The sequence below is a fragment of the Melospiza georgiana genome, chromosome 2, assembly GCF_028018845.1.
Source record: "Melospiza georgiana isolate bMelGeo1 chromosome 2, bMelGeo1.pri, whole genome shotgun sequence".
NCBI lineage: Eukaryota > Metazoa > Chordata > Aves > Passeriformes > Passerellidae > Melospiza > Melospiza georgiana.
This window is the reverse complement of record NC_080431.1, coordinates 55294831-55314103: the sequence shown is the minus strand read 5'-3', so window position 1 is coordinate 55314103 and position 19273 is coordinate 55294831. Positions and strand designations below refer to the sequence as shown.

Here is a 19273-nt window from a genome sequence, read left to right as displayed (position 1 = left end):
TCCTTACACTCATTAAATTATGTTGTTTGGAGAAACAGACTTAGAAGATACCCAGTACAACAGTGCTTGGGTCAGAATCAGCTAGAACTAACCTAACTTAAAGCTGGCAACTATATTATGAAATTCAAGATTTGTGACAGATTTTTCAATGCCAAAATCAGACCCCTTCCCCTTCCTGCTGCTGGTTAATTTTCATCACCTTTAACAGTTCATTGAAGACAGATTTTGAAATGATGCACAAGTAACAGGAAGCCATTTCTCCCTGTGCTTTTGTTACAAGGCATCTTGTGGCGGGTTGGCCCTGGCTGGACACCAGGTGCCCACCAAAACCACACCATTGCTCTCCTCTTCTGTTGGGCAGGGCAGAGAAAATTTAATGAAAAGGTCATGAGTTAAGGACAGGTGGAGATCAATCATCACTTACTGTCATGAGCCAAACAGATTTGATTTTGGGAAATTAGTTGAATTTATTACCAATCAGAACTGAAGTAGGATAATAAGAAGTAAAAAAATCTTAAAAACACCTTCCTCCACCCCTCCCTCCTTCCTGGTATTAAATTTATTCCCAATTCTCCACCTCCTTCCCTGCAGTTGCACATAGGGATGCGAAATGGGGGTTACAGTCAGTCCATCACATCGTTTCTGCTGCTGCTCCTTCTCAGGGAGAAGAGTCCCTCCCCTGCCCCAGGGTGGGGTCCCTCCATGGGAGAGAGTCCTCCATGAACGTCCCCAACATGAGTGAGTCCTTCCCGCAGGCTGCCGTTCTTCCCGAAGTGCTTCAGCGTGGGTTCCTCCTGTGGAGCGCAGGCTTTCAGGGACGGGCTCCAGCACGGGCCCCCCATGGGTCACCAGCCCTGCCAGCAAACCTGCTCCAGCGTGGGCCCGGCAGGAGCCTCCCCTAGTGAGGGCTCCCACAGGGTCACAAGCCCGCAGAGCTGATGCAGATGACACTGACAAAATGTTGACCAAACCGTGACCAAATCCCCAAACAACGATCTGAATTTATACTGGTGGAGGAACAGAATATCAAACAGAGCATTTATTAAAAAGAAATATGTGCAGTAACCCACATATTTTATATCTGCCAAAACAAACCTACTTGTGTTCAATTTCTAGAACCAGAAAGTGGGTGAAATTCCATGGGCTGGGAGCATGGGTATGTGAAATATGGAAATAAAAATTTTAATACCTCAACTCCCAGGTTTACCAGAAAAGAATATGAACACCCTACAAGGACTTGATTGTTTCCTAGCTGCTGAAGGAAAGGCAGGGGAGCAGGGGAAGGGGAATTACCAGCTTTCCAACTGCAGAGCAGGTGAGTGACAAGCTCTTTACCTCACTGAGAAGCACAACCTGAACTACAGCATACTGCCGGGTTCTACAATTTCAAATGCTCTAAACTCTTCCAGAAACTTGCATCTTATCCCATAGGGCCATTTTTATATTTAATTTACCATTTACCTGTCAGGCTAAAAATGGTTAAAGAAAAAGAAAAAAATCATTAACTTCCACAATTATTTCTAAGACAACTTACTTATATTGGCTCCAAGGCTGACTAGGTGTGGAATACTCCAAATCATAGAATCATTAAGTTTGGAAAGTACCTCTAAGATCATTCCATCCAATCATAACACAGTACTGCCCTGCTCATCGCTAAACCACATCCTCAAGTGCCACATCCACACAGTTCCAGGGATGGTGACCCTACCACCTCCCTGGGCCTGTTCCAATGCCTGACCACATTTTCAGTGAATAAATTTTTCCTAATATCTAATATAAACTGTCCTTGGTGTAATTTAAGACCATTTCCTCTCATCCTTTGTGAATGTTACAAATGACAAAAGTCATGTTTCAAAACGTCCATTTCTCGTTTGGGTCTTTCTGAAGAGTGTCGCAGACATTTCTTTACAGAAATCCTTTCTTTCAGATTTCTGTGCCTTCTAGAAGGCAGAGGCCTCAGAAGAGAAGGTAAACAATTGTTATCAGCTGCTTTGAAATGTAATGGGATGCACCTTGATTGGCTCATGCTTCTTGTTTATAACTAAGGGCCAATCGCAAAGTGCAGGCTGGGGACAGAGTCCCTGGACACAACTTTGTTAGGGATTCTTTCTTGCTTTCTATTCTTAGCCTAGCAGCTCTGCAAACCTCTCTCTTTATTCTTTTAGCATAGTCATAATGTATTATATATTATATATCAATAAATCCAGCCTTCTGATCTAGAAACAAGATTCATCGTCTCTCTCTCACCAGCAGCGACCCACTCAGGACGCTGTAATGGAAGAGCCATTTTCATCAATGCAAAAATTAAGCAGAAGAGGCAATAAGCATCCTCCATCAAAACTCCACCTCCCTAGCTGAAAATCTCTGAAACACATAGCTGAAAGCAATCTGAAGATAATTAAAATTATGATATATGGAGACTGCGGTTTATTTTGCCGACCAACACTAATTAATTATTTCTTTGTGATTCTGACTGTCTATATCCATATGCCACTAATGGTCTTTATATTTTGGCATTATGTAAAGGTCTCTTCTATGGATGTAAAGTGCCTAGCCCAATTCTCTCTCATATGGAATTAGGGATCCCTAATGGAAACTGCACACCACAACTGAAAAGGTAATTGAAAATATGAGGAAAATTAAGGTTAATACATTTCCTAGATTAATGAAGAGCACACCAGTAGGCAAAATATCCCAACAAGACAAAGCACTCTTCCTCCTAAAGAACAAAGGAAAAAGTAACTACATACACCGGCATTCAGGTAAAAAAAAAAAAGCAAAGGCATTTCTCTTTACTGAAATTATACTGCTGAACCTTTGAAAGCTGTACTACCTCCAGATGCATCATTCTGCAGACAGGTTTGTGTGACCTTTTTTTCCAACTCAATAAGACAAGGCCAAGTGGCACACAGTCACCCTGACAACACCCTCAGCACAGCAGGCACCCGCTGCCTTTTCTTGCTGAAATACACACGCTCTGCAAACTTTGGTACTCTTCCCCACATTACCTGCTGTACAAAACCACAAGCATTAGATGAATGCTGCCAGCAAAAAGCATTTTTTTGTTGTCTGAAGCTGGGACACAAGGGCAAAGAACAAAAGAAGTGAGAGGCTGCCTAAAACCCAAGGTCCAACCAATCCACAAGGCAGGGCTTTGAACTGCTGGAGCAGTACACTGACCACAATAGCTGCTGCTGCCTTGTGCTCAGGGAAAAAAAGTACTAGAAATAGGCACAGAATGATCCTGCCACTGCCATTTAGCAGTCAATGAGGTTTTACTTCCGACCTGGGGGATCTGGAGCTCCTGTACAACTCTGCATTGGTGCAAAGTCCTGCAGTCTGCTCAGCTGCTGTGACAGAAGCTGTAGTTGATCCACCTGCTAAGTCTTTCTTAGCCTTTTCTTGGCATGTCTGTGGAAAATCATTGTCCAGGGGAGTTAATCCAGAAAGTGAAAAGATTATTCATTTGTTAAACACTGAAATTGGAGCCTCGCTGGTACTACCAAATAGGACCTCTATAAAACCAAATTAACCTGTAATCCTTCTTGTAATGCTTCTGGTTTAGAAAAACACCATTAGAACAGGAGCTTCAGGTGAAGCAGCTGCAGGTAATGGAGATTCTTTCCTTCATAATTTACAACAGCTTACTTTGTGCTGCACTAGGGCCTAACAGCATCATTGACTAGACTGCTTTTTGTATTGTGAATGATATCACTTATTGAATCTTTTCCTCAAAGAAATTAAAAAGTCCAAATCACCTTTTTTTTTCAATTTCTCTTCTCCAACATTCTTTCTTCAAAATGCATTATATATCCACTACCAGCCTCTGACATGAAAGTATTTTTATTTTACCAAAATTCTTTTATGTAACTGCTTCTGTTACTGTTGCAAAGTCTGACCAAGCCAACCACACACACAAACCGCTCAAAAGGCAAAGCTAAATACTGCTACTTGTGAAGCTGTGTCACTATAATTTGCCTTGGAGGCAGAAAAGAGAAAGGAGACTTTTCTGTCTCCTGAACTTGTGTGTCTTTGCTGGAATGATAATACCTCCTTGCACTGACAAATTACTGGTGTTGAAACACAGCTGCAATGGCCACATACACAGCACAGCAGTGGCCAGCAAGTCACTGAGCAGACCAGAGATAACAGGACACACTGTAGCTGCCACGTAACAACAGCTTCATCCCCCTCAGAAATACTTCAGTTAATAAAAACCAAGGCTTACAATTGGATTTTGCTACCTTTATTTGTAAAATGTGCAGCAGCCATGCAAAGTTTTTAAGGGATTCAAACCTAGTTTTAAAACGAGAAATACTCTACTTGCATCTTTTCTTTTGAATAATCTGCCTCCATTAATCAAGTAAGTATGAGTCACCACCCAAAAAGTGGAAGAATTTGCCAGCATATTCCCCAAGCCATGATCTGAAACTGAGAGCTGAGAGGGTGGTGTGCCACACATCTGGTGCAATCAGGCAAATCCAATATGCTTTCACTAGCACAGAGAAGCTGATTGCCTGGATTTTGCCTCCCAATCATTTAAAAAACTATGCCCAACAGTGAGAATCCAGAAATCGATTTAAACAACAGAATTCGGGGAAAAGCTGCACTAAATTCTCTCTTTCTCAGACACACACACAGAGTGAGCAGATGGAGGGAAAGCAGCGAGTTCCTTGCTAGTCACATCAGCTCAGGAGTCAGACATTACGAATGCTGTCTCATCCAGCTCTTGTTGAAATCAATTAAAGCCCTTCAGTGAAGACCACGGGAGATGGAAAATAACCCTCCCCACACTTCAGCCAGAATGTGTGAATGAGAAAAAAACCTGACAGCTTTCTTCCCCTCTGATTTTCATGGTGCTTAAAGATCCAGATTATAAAACACATCTTGTCATCTTGGAATTTTTGATGTGCTTGCTTGGCATAAATAAAGTTCATGCCTATGTGTGAATCAGGAAGACAGACATCGCTTTGCACTTGGACAAGGAGAGATACCAGCAGTCATGCATGAATAAGCATCGCTGCATTTCAAAGTGCTGTGGATGCAGTGTGTTCTACAACTAAGGAAGTAGATGGAGTGAAAGTGCTCCTCGTTGCTTAAAAAAAAAAAATCCTCATTTTGCATTGGTGAAAAATAAAGAAAAAATAGTCCAGACACGGGAATTTGTCTTTTATCAGTTGGATAACCTGAAAATCAACTGTCATTGTAAATATCTAGAGAGACTGTGGCACTTACTAGTGCATTTACCATCTCTGAAATAAAAAACCGACTTCACTGGAGTTGCTCTGAAGTGCTTTGTTGGCATCAGCTCACAATAAACATTCAATTATTCCTGCATTCCCAGCTCCAATGACATTAATCACTGCAAACTCCTTTGGCCTGAGGGCCCATTCACACTGGCCCACACTGTGTCTATAGATTTTGTTCTCATTTTGCCTTGCATCCCTGCAAACGTCAATATTTAGGTCTTTACACATGGTTTGTGTTTGGTCATAAATATTCAAACAGTTTCATTTTCTATACTCTTTCTAGACATAGATCCAAAAGGAGAAGGAATGGAGGCTTTACTGTGTCAAAGTGAACTCTGTCAGTAACACCAGTTTGATGTTAATAAATATTAGCAAGCAGAACAAAAGAAAATATAATAATCCACTTTAAAAAAGAATCTCAAAGTTATACTCACTGCTAGTAGAGGACATGCGGCTGTACTCAGACCTGCAAGACAAAGATTTTAATTAGAATGTATTAAATCTAAAAGAGATAATGAAAAAAATACCAAAGCTGACACACTGTGCTTATTGAAAAAGTTTAATGCCCATCTAGCACTATTTTTGTGCTAAGAGAATAACTAGAATAGGTTTTGAACACTGCTTCAGAAAAACTGGCATCACATGTGAATTTTGAAAACACATAAGTAGAATAAGTAAATATGTAAGTAGAATGAGTAACTATGCTTTTATCTAGGGGTTATTCATGCTACCTAATTCTAGATGTGAAAATAAAAGCTCAGATGGCTTTCCATAAGGAAGAAATAGTCTGCTTCAGACACAGGTGAGGAGTAGAAGTCTACTAGACTTTGACTCAGCTCCTCTCCTTCCTCAGTTTATGTCCTCTAAATGCTGCTTTCCAGATAATGCTTTTGAATTCTTTTAAAGAGAACTCTATTTGATGAACAGAATTTTTGTAGTTCTACAGTTACAATTGTCAGAGAAGGAAAAAAAAAAAAAGAATTCCAAAATACAAACATTTAGATAACAAAGCTTTTTGATTTAGTAGGCCATTTTCCTCTTGAAGACATCTCAATAAAACTATACAGCCATTGGTTCTAGTTCAGGGCATACTGGATTATCTGTGAGAAAGCCAAAGAAATTGAGTGTTTTGAGCAGCAGTGCAACTAATTTTTTGGCTGCACATAACCCCAAACTCCTGAAAACCCCATTCTGAGATGATTAAAACATATCCATTTATGCCCTGAAGATTCAGAAATAATAAGGTAAAACAAACATGCCATCACATAATATTTAAGGGAAAAAAAATCATTTCCACTGCTGAGGCCCTACCTGTGACCTTTGAGTGTTTGGGTTTGGAGTTCACAGCCACACAGCCTCTACCCTCATAGTTACTGGGTCCCCAAAACAGACCCCATGCACCAGAGCCCCCTGCCACCATAAGCGCATGGCACGTGTGCCCTGCAGTGCCCTGAACAGGCAAAGGGCTCAGGGAGCTCTGACACAGCTCTGGGATTCAAACCTAAATCCTTGTTTCATGTAATAGTTGCAGCAAGTTTGCAACATTGCTTTAAATTAAAGAAACCACACCAGCCTTGACTCCCAAGAGATGTGTGGGGAAGCAGATACCATCTAAGTCTGTTCTCAGGACACCCTCATACTCTAGGCTCTCAGGCAACCAAGGGAATAAAGGACATCAGTCCCACATATCTATAGTATCTGCTTTTGATTTTAATGTAGAAATGTCTCTGCAGAAGAAAAAAGAATTACAGTCATCCCCATATTTCACAGCTGTGCACTCAGCACTCTGCAGGGCAGATGCCATCTTCTCATACTGGTTAGGTGAGAAGATGATGAGGAACCACCCCCAACTCTTGCCAATCCTGCTGGACTAGTGAAAGATGACACAACCTGAATGCTTCAAAAAACTCATAAAAAAAGATTCACCAATACCATCAAGTGCCATGAGGTTTTCATAGTTTTTGGAAAAGATCTGGGCAATGCTGGGGAAAGAGTTGCTGGAGGGGGCTTGCAGCTCTCCCTCCTCTTTGCTAATCCTGTACGCCCAGCCACTTTGATAAGGCCAGGGAGCAAGGAAACATCTCTGTCCCACTGGCAGAGACCACAGGTCTAGGTCATTAGCAGCCACCCTCAGGCACCCCATACAGAGCTGCTCCACAGCAACTTCTCCATTAATCAAGAGCTACCCCTCAAACAATCGCCCCCAGGACCCCTATGGAGCTGGGAAGGCAGGGGCAGCAATGACATTGGTGTCCCAAATGTGGCCTCACTGCCCTGTGTGCAGCACCAATTTACACTCCAAGATGAGGTATTCCCATTCCTTTTGTCCAGTTTGTGCAAAGCAGGGAGCTGGCCCACAGCAGACCGGGTCCCCAGCCATCAAAGCTCCACACCACTCATATTTTAGCAAGCAAAGAAATCAGGGCTCATTGGCCACCAGCCACACAGCTCTGCTACTGATCAGTATTCCACCTGTGCTTGGCTACATGATTCACTTGCCATGCCAATGACCAGCCTGTCTCTCGAGTCAGCGGGCTGGGAGTCAATGCTCACCATCTCCCCCAGTGAAATTGTTTTCTACCTAGTTAGAGCTGACTTCAGCACAGTTGCTGAAATTAGTTGGCTTTATTTGTTTCAATCCTTATCTTGTGAGTTCTGCCAAATGTCCTTGTGGCTCGTGAATTCTGTGTTCTTTGTGCCCACTATCAGCAGCACATCCCTCTCCCCAAGCTTGGCTAACCTCCCCCTAGATCTGAGACCACTGAAGCACATCAAGCCTTTCGGGATTTTTTGCTGGTCGCCGTGACCCCGAGAGATGTTAAAAGTCTCTTTTCCCAGCCCAAGCAGTTGAAGAAGGAGTCAGAGCTCTTCATTTCTTGGTCTCAAGGTTGTTTTTTGTATCTTATCTATAAAAAAATTTCTCCTGCCCTGCTGAGGTCTGCTCAGCAGGACAGTCCAGGCACTCTGGCTGCCCCCAGGGTGGTGTTATGTCTTTATACTAAAACCTACATCCACAATGTTTACAATTACTGTCCAATACCTATTACCTATGTTAGACAGTGAGCTTCTACTCTAAACCAATCTAAAAGTGCCAGCATCACAGCAGAAGATGGAGGCCAAGAAGGAGAAAGGCTGGACATGCCCAGATCCCTCCATCTTGCCTCCCCCATTCCAGAAACCCCAAAATTCACCCTGTGATAACTTCACTATTATTCTACCTAAACTGTTGTGGCTTGCTGATCTTCATATAAGGTTGGTAATTTGCTCCACGGGTCATAATCAAAACCACAGGTGTTTTGGACTCTGTGCCAGGGCTTCTGAGCTCCCTGGCAGGGTCTTGGCCACTCTGGACAGCCAGAGGGATGTCCTGGGCTCCCACACAAGCCCTAAAATGTACCAGGGCAATTCTACTGACAGCTAAATTCTAATTTATCTACTAAAGCCTGGATATCAACGTGAGTAGAGAAGGACACGTTCTTGTTCCTACTGCTGGGCAATGTACATATTGCTGGTCTGGCTCTGGGCAGGGACCAAGGGGAAGTGGTGCCAGGGGCTGGGTAAGGTGCTATGCAGGCCATAAAACCACACAGTATTTTCAGCAGCAAGTCACACCAGTGTCACTTGACACCATGTATATTTGAAAGGGTGTGAAAACTGTGTAACATGTCATTCTTCATAAGCCTAGAGGCAAGCAATACACATCCAGCTGCCTCCAAGCAGCCCAAGCAAGAATTCATTTAGTCTGCACTTCTGTTTGAACACAGCCTGGGGCTGTCCTTCAATGTATCTGTGTTCAGCAGTTGGCAGCTAATTCAAAATGAATCTGCACTGCTTGTATTTTGGATGGAAGCGAGACAACATTTTGCCTTTTGCTTACTGCAAGTTGGAACAGTATTCTATTACTTCACACTGTTATTTTATTATCCCAAAGTGCTGCAGGCACATTATAGGACATGGAGAACTAATGAGTCCTGAACTTAGGGAGTAGCAGACTATGTACATGCAGAACTTGAAAAATGAAACAAGAGGAAAAATGAAATGATGGGGGGTGAGAAAGGAGGAAACAACAGCATGCTTGGAGACAAATTGCAGAGACATATTTTAATAGGCTTTAGAATTGTATTGCAGGAGCTTTTTTGTAGGTCTAATATGGTTCAAGCTAATACTTAATTCATGTTTGTTGCATAACTGACATCCATAAATTTAAAAAAAAAAGGGCAATTAGGCTCAAAGGCTTATGTCAACCTCAGATACCAAAATGAGGGCTGTACCCTCCCTAAGCACCCTCTATTGTCAAGGAAAAGAGAGGTCTGAAGTATCTCTCCCTAGCTGTTGCCTAGACAAGAATCCTACAGAAATCACATTTCTAATGTAGAAATACAACATTTCTAACGTAGAACCCTAGTCTGGGTGTCTAAAACCAAATGGGATGAATATGAGTCTATCTGTGTGCTCTAAGGGACAATCTGGATCACTTTTTGTTCTCCCTCCAGTTTCTTTCCTTGCCTTGAATCTAGTCCTTGGGAACAAAAAAAAAAAATCAAAAAACAACAACAACAAAAAACCCACAAAACAACCAAAACCAAAACAGTGCTAGCAAAATTATTATTGTTCTTAAAATATTAGAAGAAATCATCCAGATTCATGGCATGCATTGGTAAGTGGCTCATAAATTAAATTTTTTTCTCTACAGTCATCTATTTAGGACACTAAATTCTGAAGTTAGTATAAGTCTTTTAAGCTTTTTAGACTGGCACACACAACATTTCCTTTAACAAAATCATGCATTAGAAAAATCAAGTACTGAAATAAACATCTCCTGGGGCATACAAGCTCCATGGACATCAAGTAACTGTGCTCCTTTCTGTTCTTCTCATTCCTCTTTTAAACATCCTGAGTATTGGCTTCTATCATTTCCCTTGGAAGAGGATTTTCCCAATAGGATAACTCAAGAGTACAGCACTCATGTGCTTTAATGGTGACACCTGGGACCACACTGGGGCCAAGAGGTTCCAGGTCTATTATGTGGTCTTGCAGCAAGCTATTTCCTCTGATAGATGTTAGATTATAGATAAAAAGGGAAAAAACATCCATGAGAGAAAGTGAACAAATAGAGGACTGTTCCCTTTATAGGCACATAATGAGAAGAAAAATTATCAAACAGGGTATTGAAACAGTGTGAGGTACTGAAAAGGAAGGCTTATAGCTCAGTCAAAAGACACATTAGTCTGCAAAGAATGTGTGCTCAATGGTCAGCCCACCAGCAAAGAGGAGCTGTGGAGATGTCAAAAGACATTAAAATGGAAATGTAGAAGCTTGTGATAAAGGTGAGACCTCAGTTCCCATTACCATCATTGAAGGATCAGACTTGTGCATTATTAGACATGCTAAGAGCATCAGGAGCACAAAAGATATTGAACAATCCTCTGAGATCTGCATGCATCTCTCACTGCTGATCAGTGATACAGAACCTCAAAATATCCAAGAGAGGGAAGCATTCCACTGAATACCAGCAAAAGGTGCTAGTGCAACTTGCAGTTGCTGAATGTGGTACCTAAAAGCACTGTGAGCCCGTTTCTTTGGGTGAGAACATGGCTCTCTCACAGCTCTGGCTCACACAAGCAATGCAGCTCCTCCAGCACCACACTGTGCTTGGGTTCCTGGGCACACTGATCAGCTGTGATCACACAGCACCACGTTAGCACAGCTACAGCCCTGACAGCTGCAGCCATAAACAAACAGTCCCAAGGGAACTGCCTGGGAGCCGGGCCAAGTGATGTGGAACAGTCTGCACCTGTACCAGTAACACCTCTTGCCTCCCAAAACATCCTGGCTAGTTGTCTGCTGGGAATGATCCCTGAACCATGGCAACATGGCAAAACATATCCTGGCCCATGGTAAAACACACCCAGGAAAGACATGGGGGACAGCTAGATGGCCCCATTCAAACTGATCCCATCAAACCATTTTAATGATTCAGCAACATGGACAACTCCATCCTGTGCTCAGGGACACCCCTATGTGCTGTTCAATGCTCTGGCATGGCTGGGACCAAGGTCTCTGAGCTGGTCATCCCCAAAGGCAGCCTGCTGTGTAAAACAAACACATCTCCAGTAATTCTAACATAATACTACACCCCAATATGCCTATGGTCTCCATTGCAAGGGCTCTTTAAACCCACTCCCCAAAATGAAATAGTGGAAATTTTACAATCTCTTCTGCTCTCTGCATCCTTTGCTTGCCTAGGACTGATGGAATAGAACCTGCTGGATTTATATTTCCCAAGCCTTCTCTACCTATACTTGTGGCACATTTCACTGTTTCATATTAAGTACTGTATTTAACAGCTTCTTCTTCCCTCCCTCAGAAAATACTCCACAAGGCACAAGGGAGTATTTTATAGTCCCATTAGAAGAATTAGAAGATTTGGCTTTATAGCTCTGTCTTGGGTTTCTTCTCACCAAATTCCTGCAGGTCAGATTACAATCTGCTTCACTAAAACCAGTCCAGCACAAATCTGTTACCCTCATGATACTTCTACTTGTGCAGTCAAGATGACTGAAATGGAATGACTCACAGCAACTTGTCCCTATACTCCTTGCTTTGGATTTCTAGGAAAGTGGCAAAGATTCCCATTGAGCAGCTCTAACCACTATACTCCAGAGCTCATTACCAACAGCAATGTTTGAGACACCATATGAGAGACACCATTGTTGTATAGGGTTTGAAAAGCTGTTTGTCATCTTCCAAAAAGCACCTAATGAGGCAGGAACACCCTGGGATTTAGTGAGCACACCAGTCTGCACACCCTGCTCACCACTCCCTCACAGAGCACTCCCAGAGGGACACATCAGGTGCCATGTATCCACCCATCCCAGGCCAGGGGCTGACTTATCCTCCTGAGGTCCTGGTTCTCTTAATTAACAACAGAAGAAGCCTGATTTATACCAAACATCAAACCTTCACACAGCTACATTTAGCTGAGGTGAACCTTGCTGCTTGCTGGGACCTAAAAATTATGGGTATCAGCACAGAGCTCATGGCCTCCAGAATGTGATCTAAAGTGTGTTTCATTCTTGCTGTCCGTGTCTTGCTCCAGTGCCTGGCACTCTCAGGTCTGCCTGCCCCGATGTTCAACCAAACAGCTTTGCTTCACTGAGTAAATCTGTTTGGAAATGGTGCCTCAATGCCAGTTTGTGACAAACAGCTCAACTTCACATGTCAAATCAGAGACAACTTGAGTATCATGACATATCTGGACTGATGGGTCTATACATGAAGTGAAAGTGTCAGCAAAATACCCACAGCAAAACAACCCCCCAAACTCCAAACCAAAATAAAAGAAGCTCCAGGGTAAAAATAGGCCTTAAAATAGCTTTCAGCATCAGTGGTTTGTGTTTCTGAGAGTTTCTCATAGATGGATGAAATACGTGACAAGAGACTGATGTGTCAGTTTGAAGGACTGCCATACAAAGTCCTAAGTGAGAAATTCCTTAAAGCCAGAAACATGAGACATAAAAGCAACTTCTCACCCCAATAAAACATTCAACTATTCATTTGATAATTTAAGTGATCCTTTCTGGCTCAGAACACACATGGATTACAGCGTTCTTGATATTTTACCTCTAAGAGGCGCACAACTTCATATATATATATATATATATATATATATGTATGTATGTATAATATATATGTATACGTATACATATATATGTATATGTATATGTATATGTATATGTATATGTATATGTATATGTATATGTATATGTATATGCTGCCTTACCTTCTATTAACAAGTGTATTTTCTACTTTAGAACCTCACACCTTTTACTGAACTGCAACAATTAAAGAAAGGCTTTTTTGATCTGCTTAAGAGATAAGTTAACAGAGGTTCAAATAATTTGTGGTTTGGCCAGGATCGCACATGCAGCTAGGGAGTGCCATAAGGAAAACCAACAAACAAGTATAGAACACTCCAAAAATGAACATAATCTCTGCAAAATTAATTTGAGCAATGAGAGACAGGACAAAATGTAGAGGAGGCAACAAGCACCACAAAAATTAATTGTAACCAAACATCACTGGATTTTGCTAAATGTATGTTACAAATAGCCGCTGCATGGTACAGTGTCATAAAGTTCAAACATCCCTTGTTTCTCTGTTTTGCAAGGGATTTCTCTATATCTTGTTGAACTGTTTTGTTGCAGTTGCCTACTACCAAAAAATACTATAACCATTCTTCCGAAAATTCATCAAATACTCAACAATTAACCACTGTTTAATCCAGTTTGCATCATCAATATTTACATTTTAAACTTATACAAAAAACTTCCCCACCTGGTACTTCAGCAATGTCTCCCCACTTTCTCTACGTAGATTAATAATTTATTTGAAATACAAGCAGGTAAGTTGCAAATGCAAAAAAATTAAAAGTTATAACTTCTCAAAACTTGAAATGACTTTAAGGTGAGGAAATATTACAAGTTTAGGCAAACTTGGAGGCAATCAGTAAGTTAATGATTGAAGTGTGAACATTTTAAGACATGGGCTTTTACAGCTGTCTAAGTGAACAAGTTAACTTCTGCTGGGAACTATCATGGATGTTGAAATGTTTAGAACATTGATGTTTAGAACAGAGAAACCACCTGGTTTTCCACATTCATTTGGGATATTGGTCCTGAATGCAGTGAATTCAGCTGATGCTATGGCCTGGATACCAGAGGTAGCCAATCTGTATCATTGCCTCAAAATCAGGCATGCCTAACAACTTCCAAAATTGTCTTAGTTTGTCATCTTTGCTCTGCTGCTCAAAGAGAGTGAAATAACAGCATTTGCATGGCTTGTAAAATGAAGAAAATATTAAAATTAATATTTCTACAATTTATTTTAAGTAACTGTTATTTTTCTCACTTTTTTTGTTTTTCTTTGCTATTCAACTACAGTTCTGTAAATGTGTACATTTCTCCTCCTTTCAATCTTTCTTCCACCTGCTTTTGCCCTTTGTTTTCTTTCTAATAAAAGACTAAAGAAATACTATTTTATTCTTCCTAAAATGTCAGGTTTTATAGTACAAACCCACTGCTGAAACTATTACTAGAGAAAGCTTTGTGTCCCATAATTGTGGACTAAAAGTTTTCAGTAGCAGATTAAATAAGGTTCTTATACTAAAACTTCCCAAAATATGTTTCCTGAGAAAATACAACTTGTATAGGCAAAGTCTCTCAGATCAAGGATGGTCGAACTATTTCAAATCTCATTAATAAACAGCCAATATAAACTAATTGGCTTATATGTTCTACATCCTTTATTTAGGTACTTGACAACACCAGCTCAATCCATTCTTATTGGATTCAGGAACTCCAAATATGCTATTTCTGTTCAGCAGACTCTTTGCCAACCCTATTTACCAAGGCAAATGCAGTAAGAGGAACATATTTTCTAAAGGATTAGGAAAATGAAGGCTTTGAATTGTAATTGATCTTGCCTTTAGCAAAGAGTTTTGCCTGCTTTTGTAGCTGGCAGCCACAACAAAACCTTAAGCAACATATGCCCTGCGGAGTACTTGATGTGTTCAATTTGTTAGCTGCTCTAAGCAGCTTCAGCAGCCCGGGCTCCGTGCAAGAGCTCACACATCATTACGTGCCATCATTGAGATGACAAGGGCGTGCAGTGCCTGCAGTTACTACAGTCACTATCCACTATTGTTCCCTGAGTGACAGAAAGCGACCACTCCATGCAAAACTGGGCCTGAATCACTCTGATAGTTGTTCCTCCTTATTCTTTCTTATCCTCCTGCTGAAGCTCAGAATAGATAATTTTTTTTTTAATTTTTTTTTTTTTACCATTGAGTAATTGGTGAAAAAGGAATATTGTTCAATTTAGCAATAGCTGTGATGGGACTGAGACAAAGCAAATAGCAGCTCTGGTAACGGGGAAAAGCAAGTGCTGTGAACAGTTGGTCTGGTGAGAAAGCTGAAATATAAACATTGTGAAAGAGACATACGCAACATGTTTATCAGAATTAAATAGCTGCTAAACAAAACTAAAAATAATAATTGAAATGCAGAGACCCATTGCCTTTCAAAATAAACATCAGTGCAAAGCACTGCAGCTATTAATTGCCATATGTCATTTTTCAAATTCCTCAGACAGACTCTTCCACCAACCTATACTTTCCAGTGTCACGCACCGGAACAGAGACACTTGATAAAATCATCAGCTTTAGCACCTCATCAACACCAGACTCAAGCAGCTGTCACATTGGTCCCTGAGATCTAAAGGCTAATGTCACCAGCTGGGTCAAATCCTTCCAAGTGCCTGTCCCAAGGAAACCCAGGTTTTTCCATTCCAGATAAACACAGCAAATTAAGAGTGACTTGACCAATCAAGGGGTTTTTGAGCTTTGAACCAGGCATGAGTCCACGGATTACTTTGTCTTCCTTTTACCCACATCCCTAATGGGGACTAACCTATATCTGGAAAAGAAGCCTGGATTTTTTCCTTTGAACTTATGTCACATAAAATATTTTAAAGTTTTTACTGTTAGGTGTGCCTACAATACAAGGTGATGGGAAAATTCCTTAACTTCTCAGACTACAGAAGAGATTAAAAAGTTATTTTAATTACTAGCTGGATGTATGAAAAAGATTACTATATGCCATTTTCACATTTCAGATTTATGTTTGTAATGTTGCTAGTTCAGTTTTGGTGTGGTGCACCTGACACCACCATGCAAAGAATTAGCTTTACAGTTTTGCAAGAGTCAGAGTAGAGGCCAAAGGAGATGCACCAGGCAAGGACCTTGGAGAGAAGCAGCTGGAGGAGCAAGGAGTGAGGAGAAGGAAGAGTCGGGAAAGAACGGCCTTAGCAGGAGTATGCAACCTCCCTTTGCCCTTCTGGAGCCGCAGGAGGAGCAAAGGCTCACTGCCATTCCTGACAAGATCCCAAGGCGGCAGCATGTAGGACAGGCTTGAAAACACTTCCCTTTCCCACAGAGATGGGCTGAAGGTGTGAGCTGAATGGGAGATCCCATGGATCATCCTTGCAGCTCCATTAGCTCAGAAGTCATGCAGCTAACAAGCAGCACAACTCTGGCAACATGGTCATGAAATCAGGGGGAAAAAAGTCTCCTTGACTGAGATGGCAAAGTTTACAGCAGTTCACAGGCCAGCATGGAGAGTACCACGACGAGAATCATGACAACAGCAACCCACTTTCAGAGTGCCTGCAAATCAAACTTGCTTTTGTGGAAGGCTCTCAATGGTCCTTCTGAGGAGTCAGCTCTCTCTGCCCCACGTTGTCTGGGTGTCACCGCCAGAAGGAGAGGACGGGTCCTGGACACGCTCCCAGACCATCCTCAGCCGCACTAACCTGGGATACAGGATTGGTATACAGCCCGCACCGCCGAGCTATCGCCCCGTGCTTTGGAGCTCAAACTTAAAGCCCACAGCCACGACCTGTCGTGGCTCCCTCCCCGTGTGTAGGGTCTGCTTCACCGAAGGGGAACGCGAACTCCCGGGGCAGTCGGAGCAGCGTGATGCCTCCCCGGGGGTCACGCCGGACGGGGTCCCAGGAGGGCAGGAAAGGCGAGGGAAGGGCGGGCAAGGCAAGGAGGCTCGGCGCTGAGCGGGATGCTGCCGGAGGGAAGCTCTGCCCGGGACACGCAGCCGCCGCCCCAGCCCAGCCCCAGCCCCAGCCCCGCCGGTGCCGGGACGCGCTTGGGGCGGCTGCCGGCAACAAGTGCAGCCCCTGGGGCCGGGGGAGCCGCGCCAGAGCCCGGCAGAGCCGCCCGCACTCACCCGCCCGTCTCCGCTCCCGAGTCCGCGCACTCCTCCTCGCCGCCGGGCGGCTTCTCCATGGCTGCGGCGGGGCTGGGGGGGCTCTGGGAGCGGCGCTGCCGCCTCTGCCGCCCGCCCTGTGCCGCAGTGAGAGCCGCGACAGAGAGAGAGCAGCGACAGAGAGAGAGAGCAGCGAGAGCAGCGCCCGCTCCGCCGGCCCGGCCCGGCCCGGCCCCCGCCCCGCGCCGCGGGAGGCACCGCCCGCCGCGCCCGCTCCCTGCAGCGCCCGGAGCCGGGACAGCACCGCGGGCACGGGATGTGCCCGGAGCCGGGACAGCACCGCGGGCACGGGATGTGCCCGGAGCCGGGACACTGCGGGCACGGGATGTGCCCGGAGCCGGGACAGCACCGCGGGCACGGGATGTCCGGCCCCCGGGCACAGCCTGTGCCCCGCGCTGGGACACCGCGGGCTGCTGGCTCACAAAGCGCGTCAGCACCTTCACGGTGACACTTCAGTGCTCCCTGGGCTGGAGGTGCAACGCCCCATGTCCAGTGGAAGTTAAGAGAGACTGTTGGATGTGTGGGCGTTCTCGCTATCCATCCGGTCTTGGAACATCCGCTGTTACAGCCTTTTATTTGAAGTATCTTACTGTGCTGAGCTTTCTCCAGCCTCCCTCAGTGCTGCCTGGCACTTGTTCATTACATTGAATGCAATAACTTTGAAATAACGCGCAGAAACAGAGTGGTTTCCAGCTTGATGAGAATTTCTGTAGCGATGCAAAAGGAGGGTTAGAAGCATTTTGAATGCTGCCTGTGAGGAAATGCTGATGTAGGAAAGCTGAATGGTGGTGTCTGTAAAGTGAGAGTGAAGGGAAAAGTTGTGGGTGCGCTCTTGTTTTCTGTTTTGTATTTGGAAGTGAACACCAATTTCTTTCACCATCACTTACAGAAATACAAATATCCATCCATGTAGGTGTGAACCAAGATCTCGCCCTGCCAAAAAAAAAAATTTAAAAAAAAAAATAAAAAAAAAAAAAATTTAAAAAAAAAATAAAAAAAAAAAGAAGAAAAAAAAGAGTCTTCCCTTAATCTACGGAGTCCATTCAGTCTGTGACAGATTTTACAAGAGGAGGGGCAGAACTGATTTGTTAGCTCAGCTCTCTAGAGACCAGCTCTTTGTCTCTTCTGAATCAGGTTCAAAGGTTCAAGCACAAAACTGGAATGGGGTGCTCTGTGTTCCCCACAATGCAGACATTGTGGGACAATTAAATCTACCCCATAACTGGAGGTTCCTTCCTTTAATATTTTGTGGAAGATGCTTTGATGAGTTGGAATTTTCTTTTGGAAAATCTCCAACAATCACCAGATTTCTATCAGCTGCAGGCTCTTGGAGAAAGTAATAAAAAAGGTTTTTTAATTTAAAAAATTTTTTTCTTAGACCTTTTCTTATTTATGTCTTACAAGAAAGAAGAAAAATAGTGAAAATTTTGTCATTAAAAGACATAAAACTGACCAGACTATAAAAATATACCACACAAACCAACCTTCTGTTGGTCTAAGAAATGCTAAACTGGTTTGGTTTGCCACCAGTGCTTTTATATGCATCTCTACATTGCATGGCACTGCTGTCCTTTATGTCAAGCCTGCCAGTGGTCTCCCAAGTTGTATGTGGCAGCACAAATTAATAGTGGCACCTAGCATTGCTTAACAGGCTGGGTGTGGTTCATGCTACTGTTGTCTCCAATAGTGCATGGTCTCTGTTCTCTGAAATAATCTGGGTGTAGATAGGACTCTTGTGAAATAAAAGGAAAGGAGAACACCTTGGTTGGAGCTGTCAAGGTGATGTTGCCTTGTTGTAGGAACAACAAGTCAGTGCCAAACCCCAAAGTGTTTATCATGAAACTGGAAAATTCCCATTGCTCCACCTTGGAGAGACACTGAACACATGTGCTGTCCTGTGGCCTCTCAGCATCATAGAAGGTCAACCCACTGAGTGCCTTCAGAGGGTTTTAGAAGAAACTTTTAGCTTCTACTATTCATCCAGAATTAAGAAAAAAATAAAAGTGGTATAGGAAATTTGGTGTTTGATCTGTTTTGACAGTCTGGTTGCATGCATGCATGGGCTGCATGTGTGTCAATTTGAAAGCAGATAAATGATTTCTCATTTTATGTGGAGGTTTTCACATTAACATTCCCATAAATATAAGGATTTAGGTACGGAATAAGCCCCCTTAATAATCCCTCCTC

General features: G+C 43.0%; 1 protein-coding gene across 1 annotated transcript in view; it reads right to left on the bottom strand.

Moving 5' to 3' along the window:
* FAM124A (family with sequence similarity 124 member A) overlaps positions 1 to 17106 on the bottom strand; it is a 42321-nt gene extending 25215 nt beyond the window's left edge. The window contains exons 1-2 of the mRNA XM_058045481.1: positions 17048 to 17106; positions 5684 to 5715 (exon numbers count right to left, since the gene is read on the bottom strand). Of these exons, the coding sequence (XP_057901464.1) occupies positions 5684 to 5715; positions 17048 to 17106 (91 nt within the window). The remainder of the gene's footprint in view (positions 1 to 5683; positions 5716 to 17047) is intronic.
* Positions 17107 to 19273: the final 2167 nt, after the last annotated feature.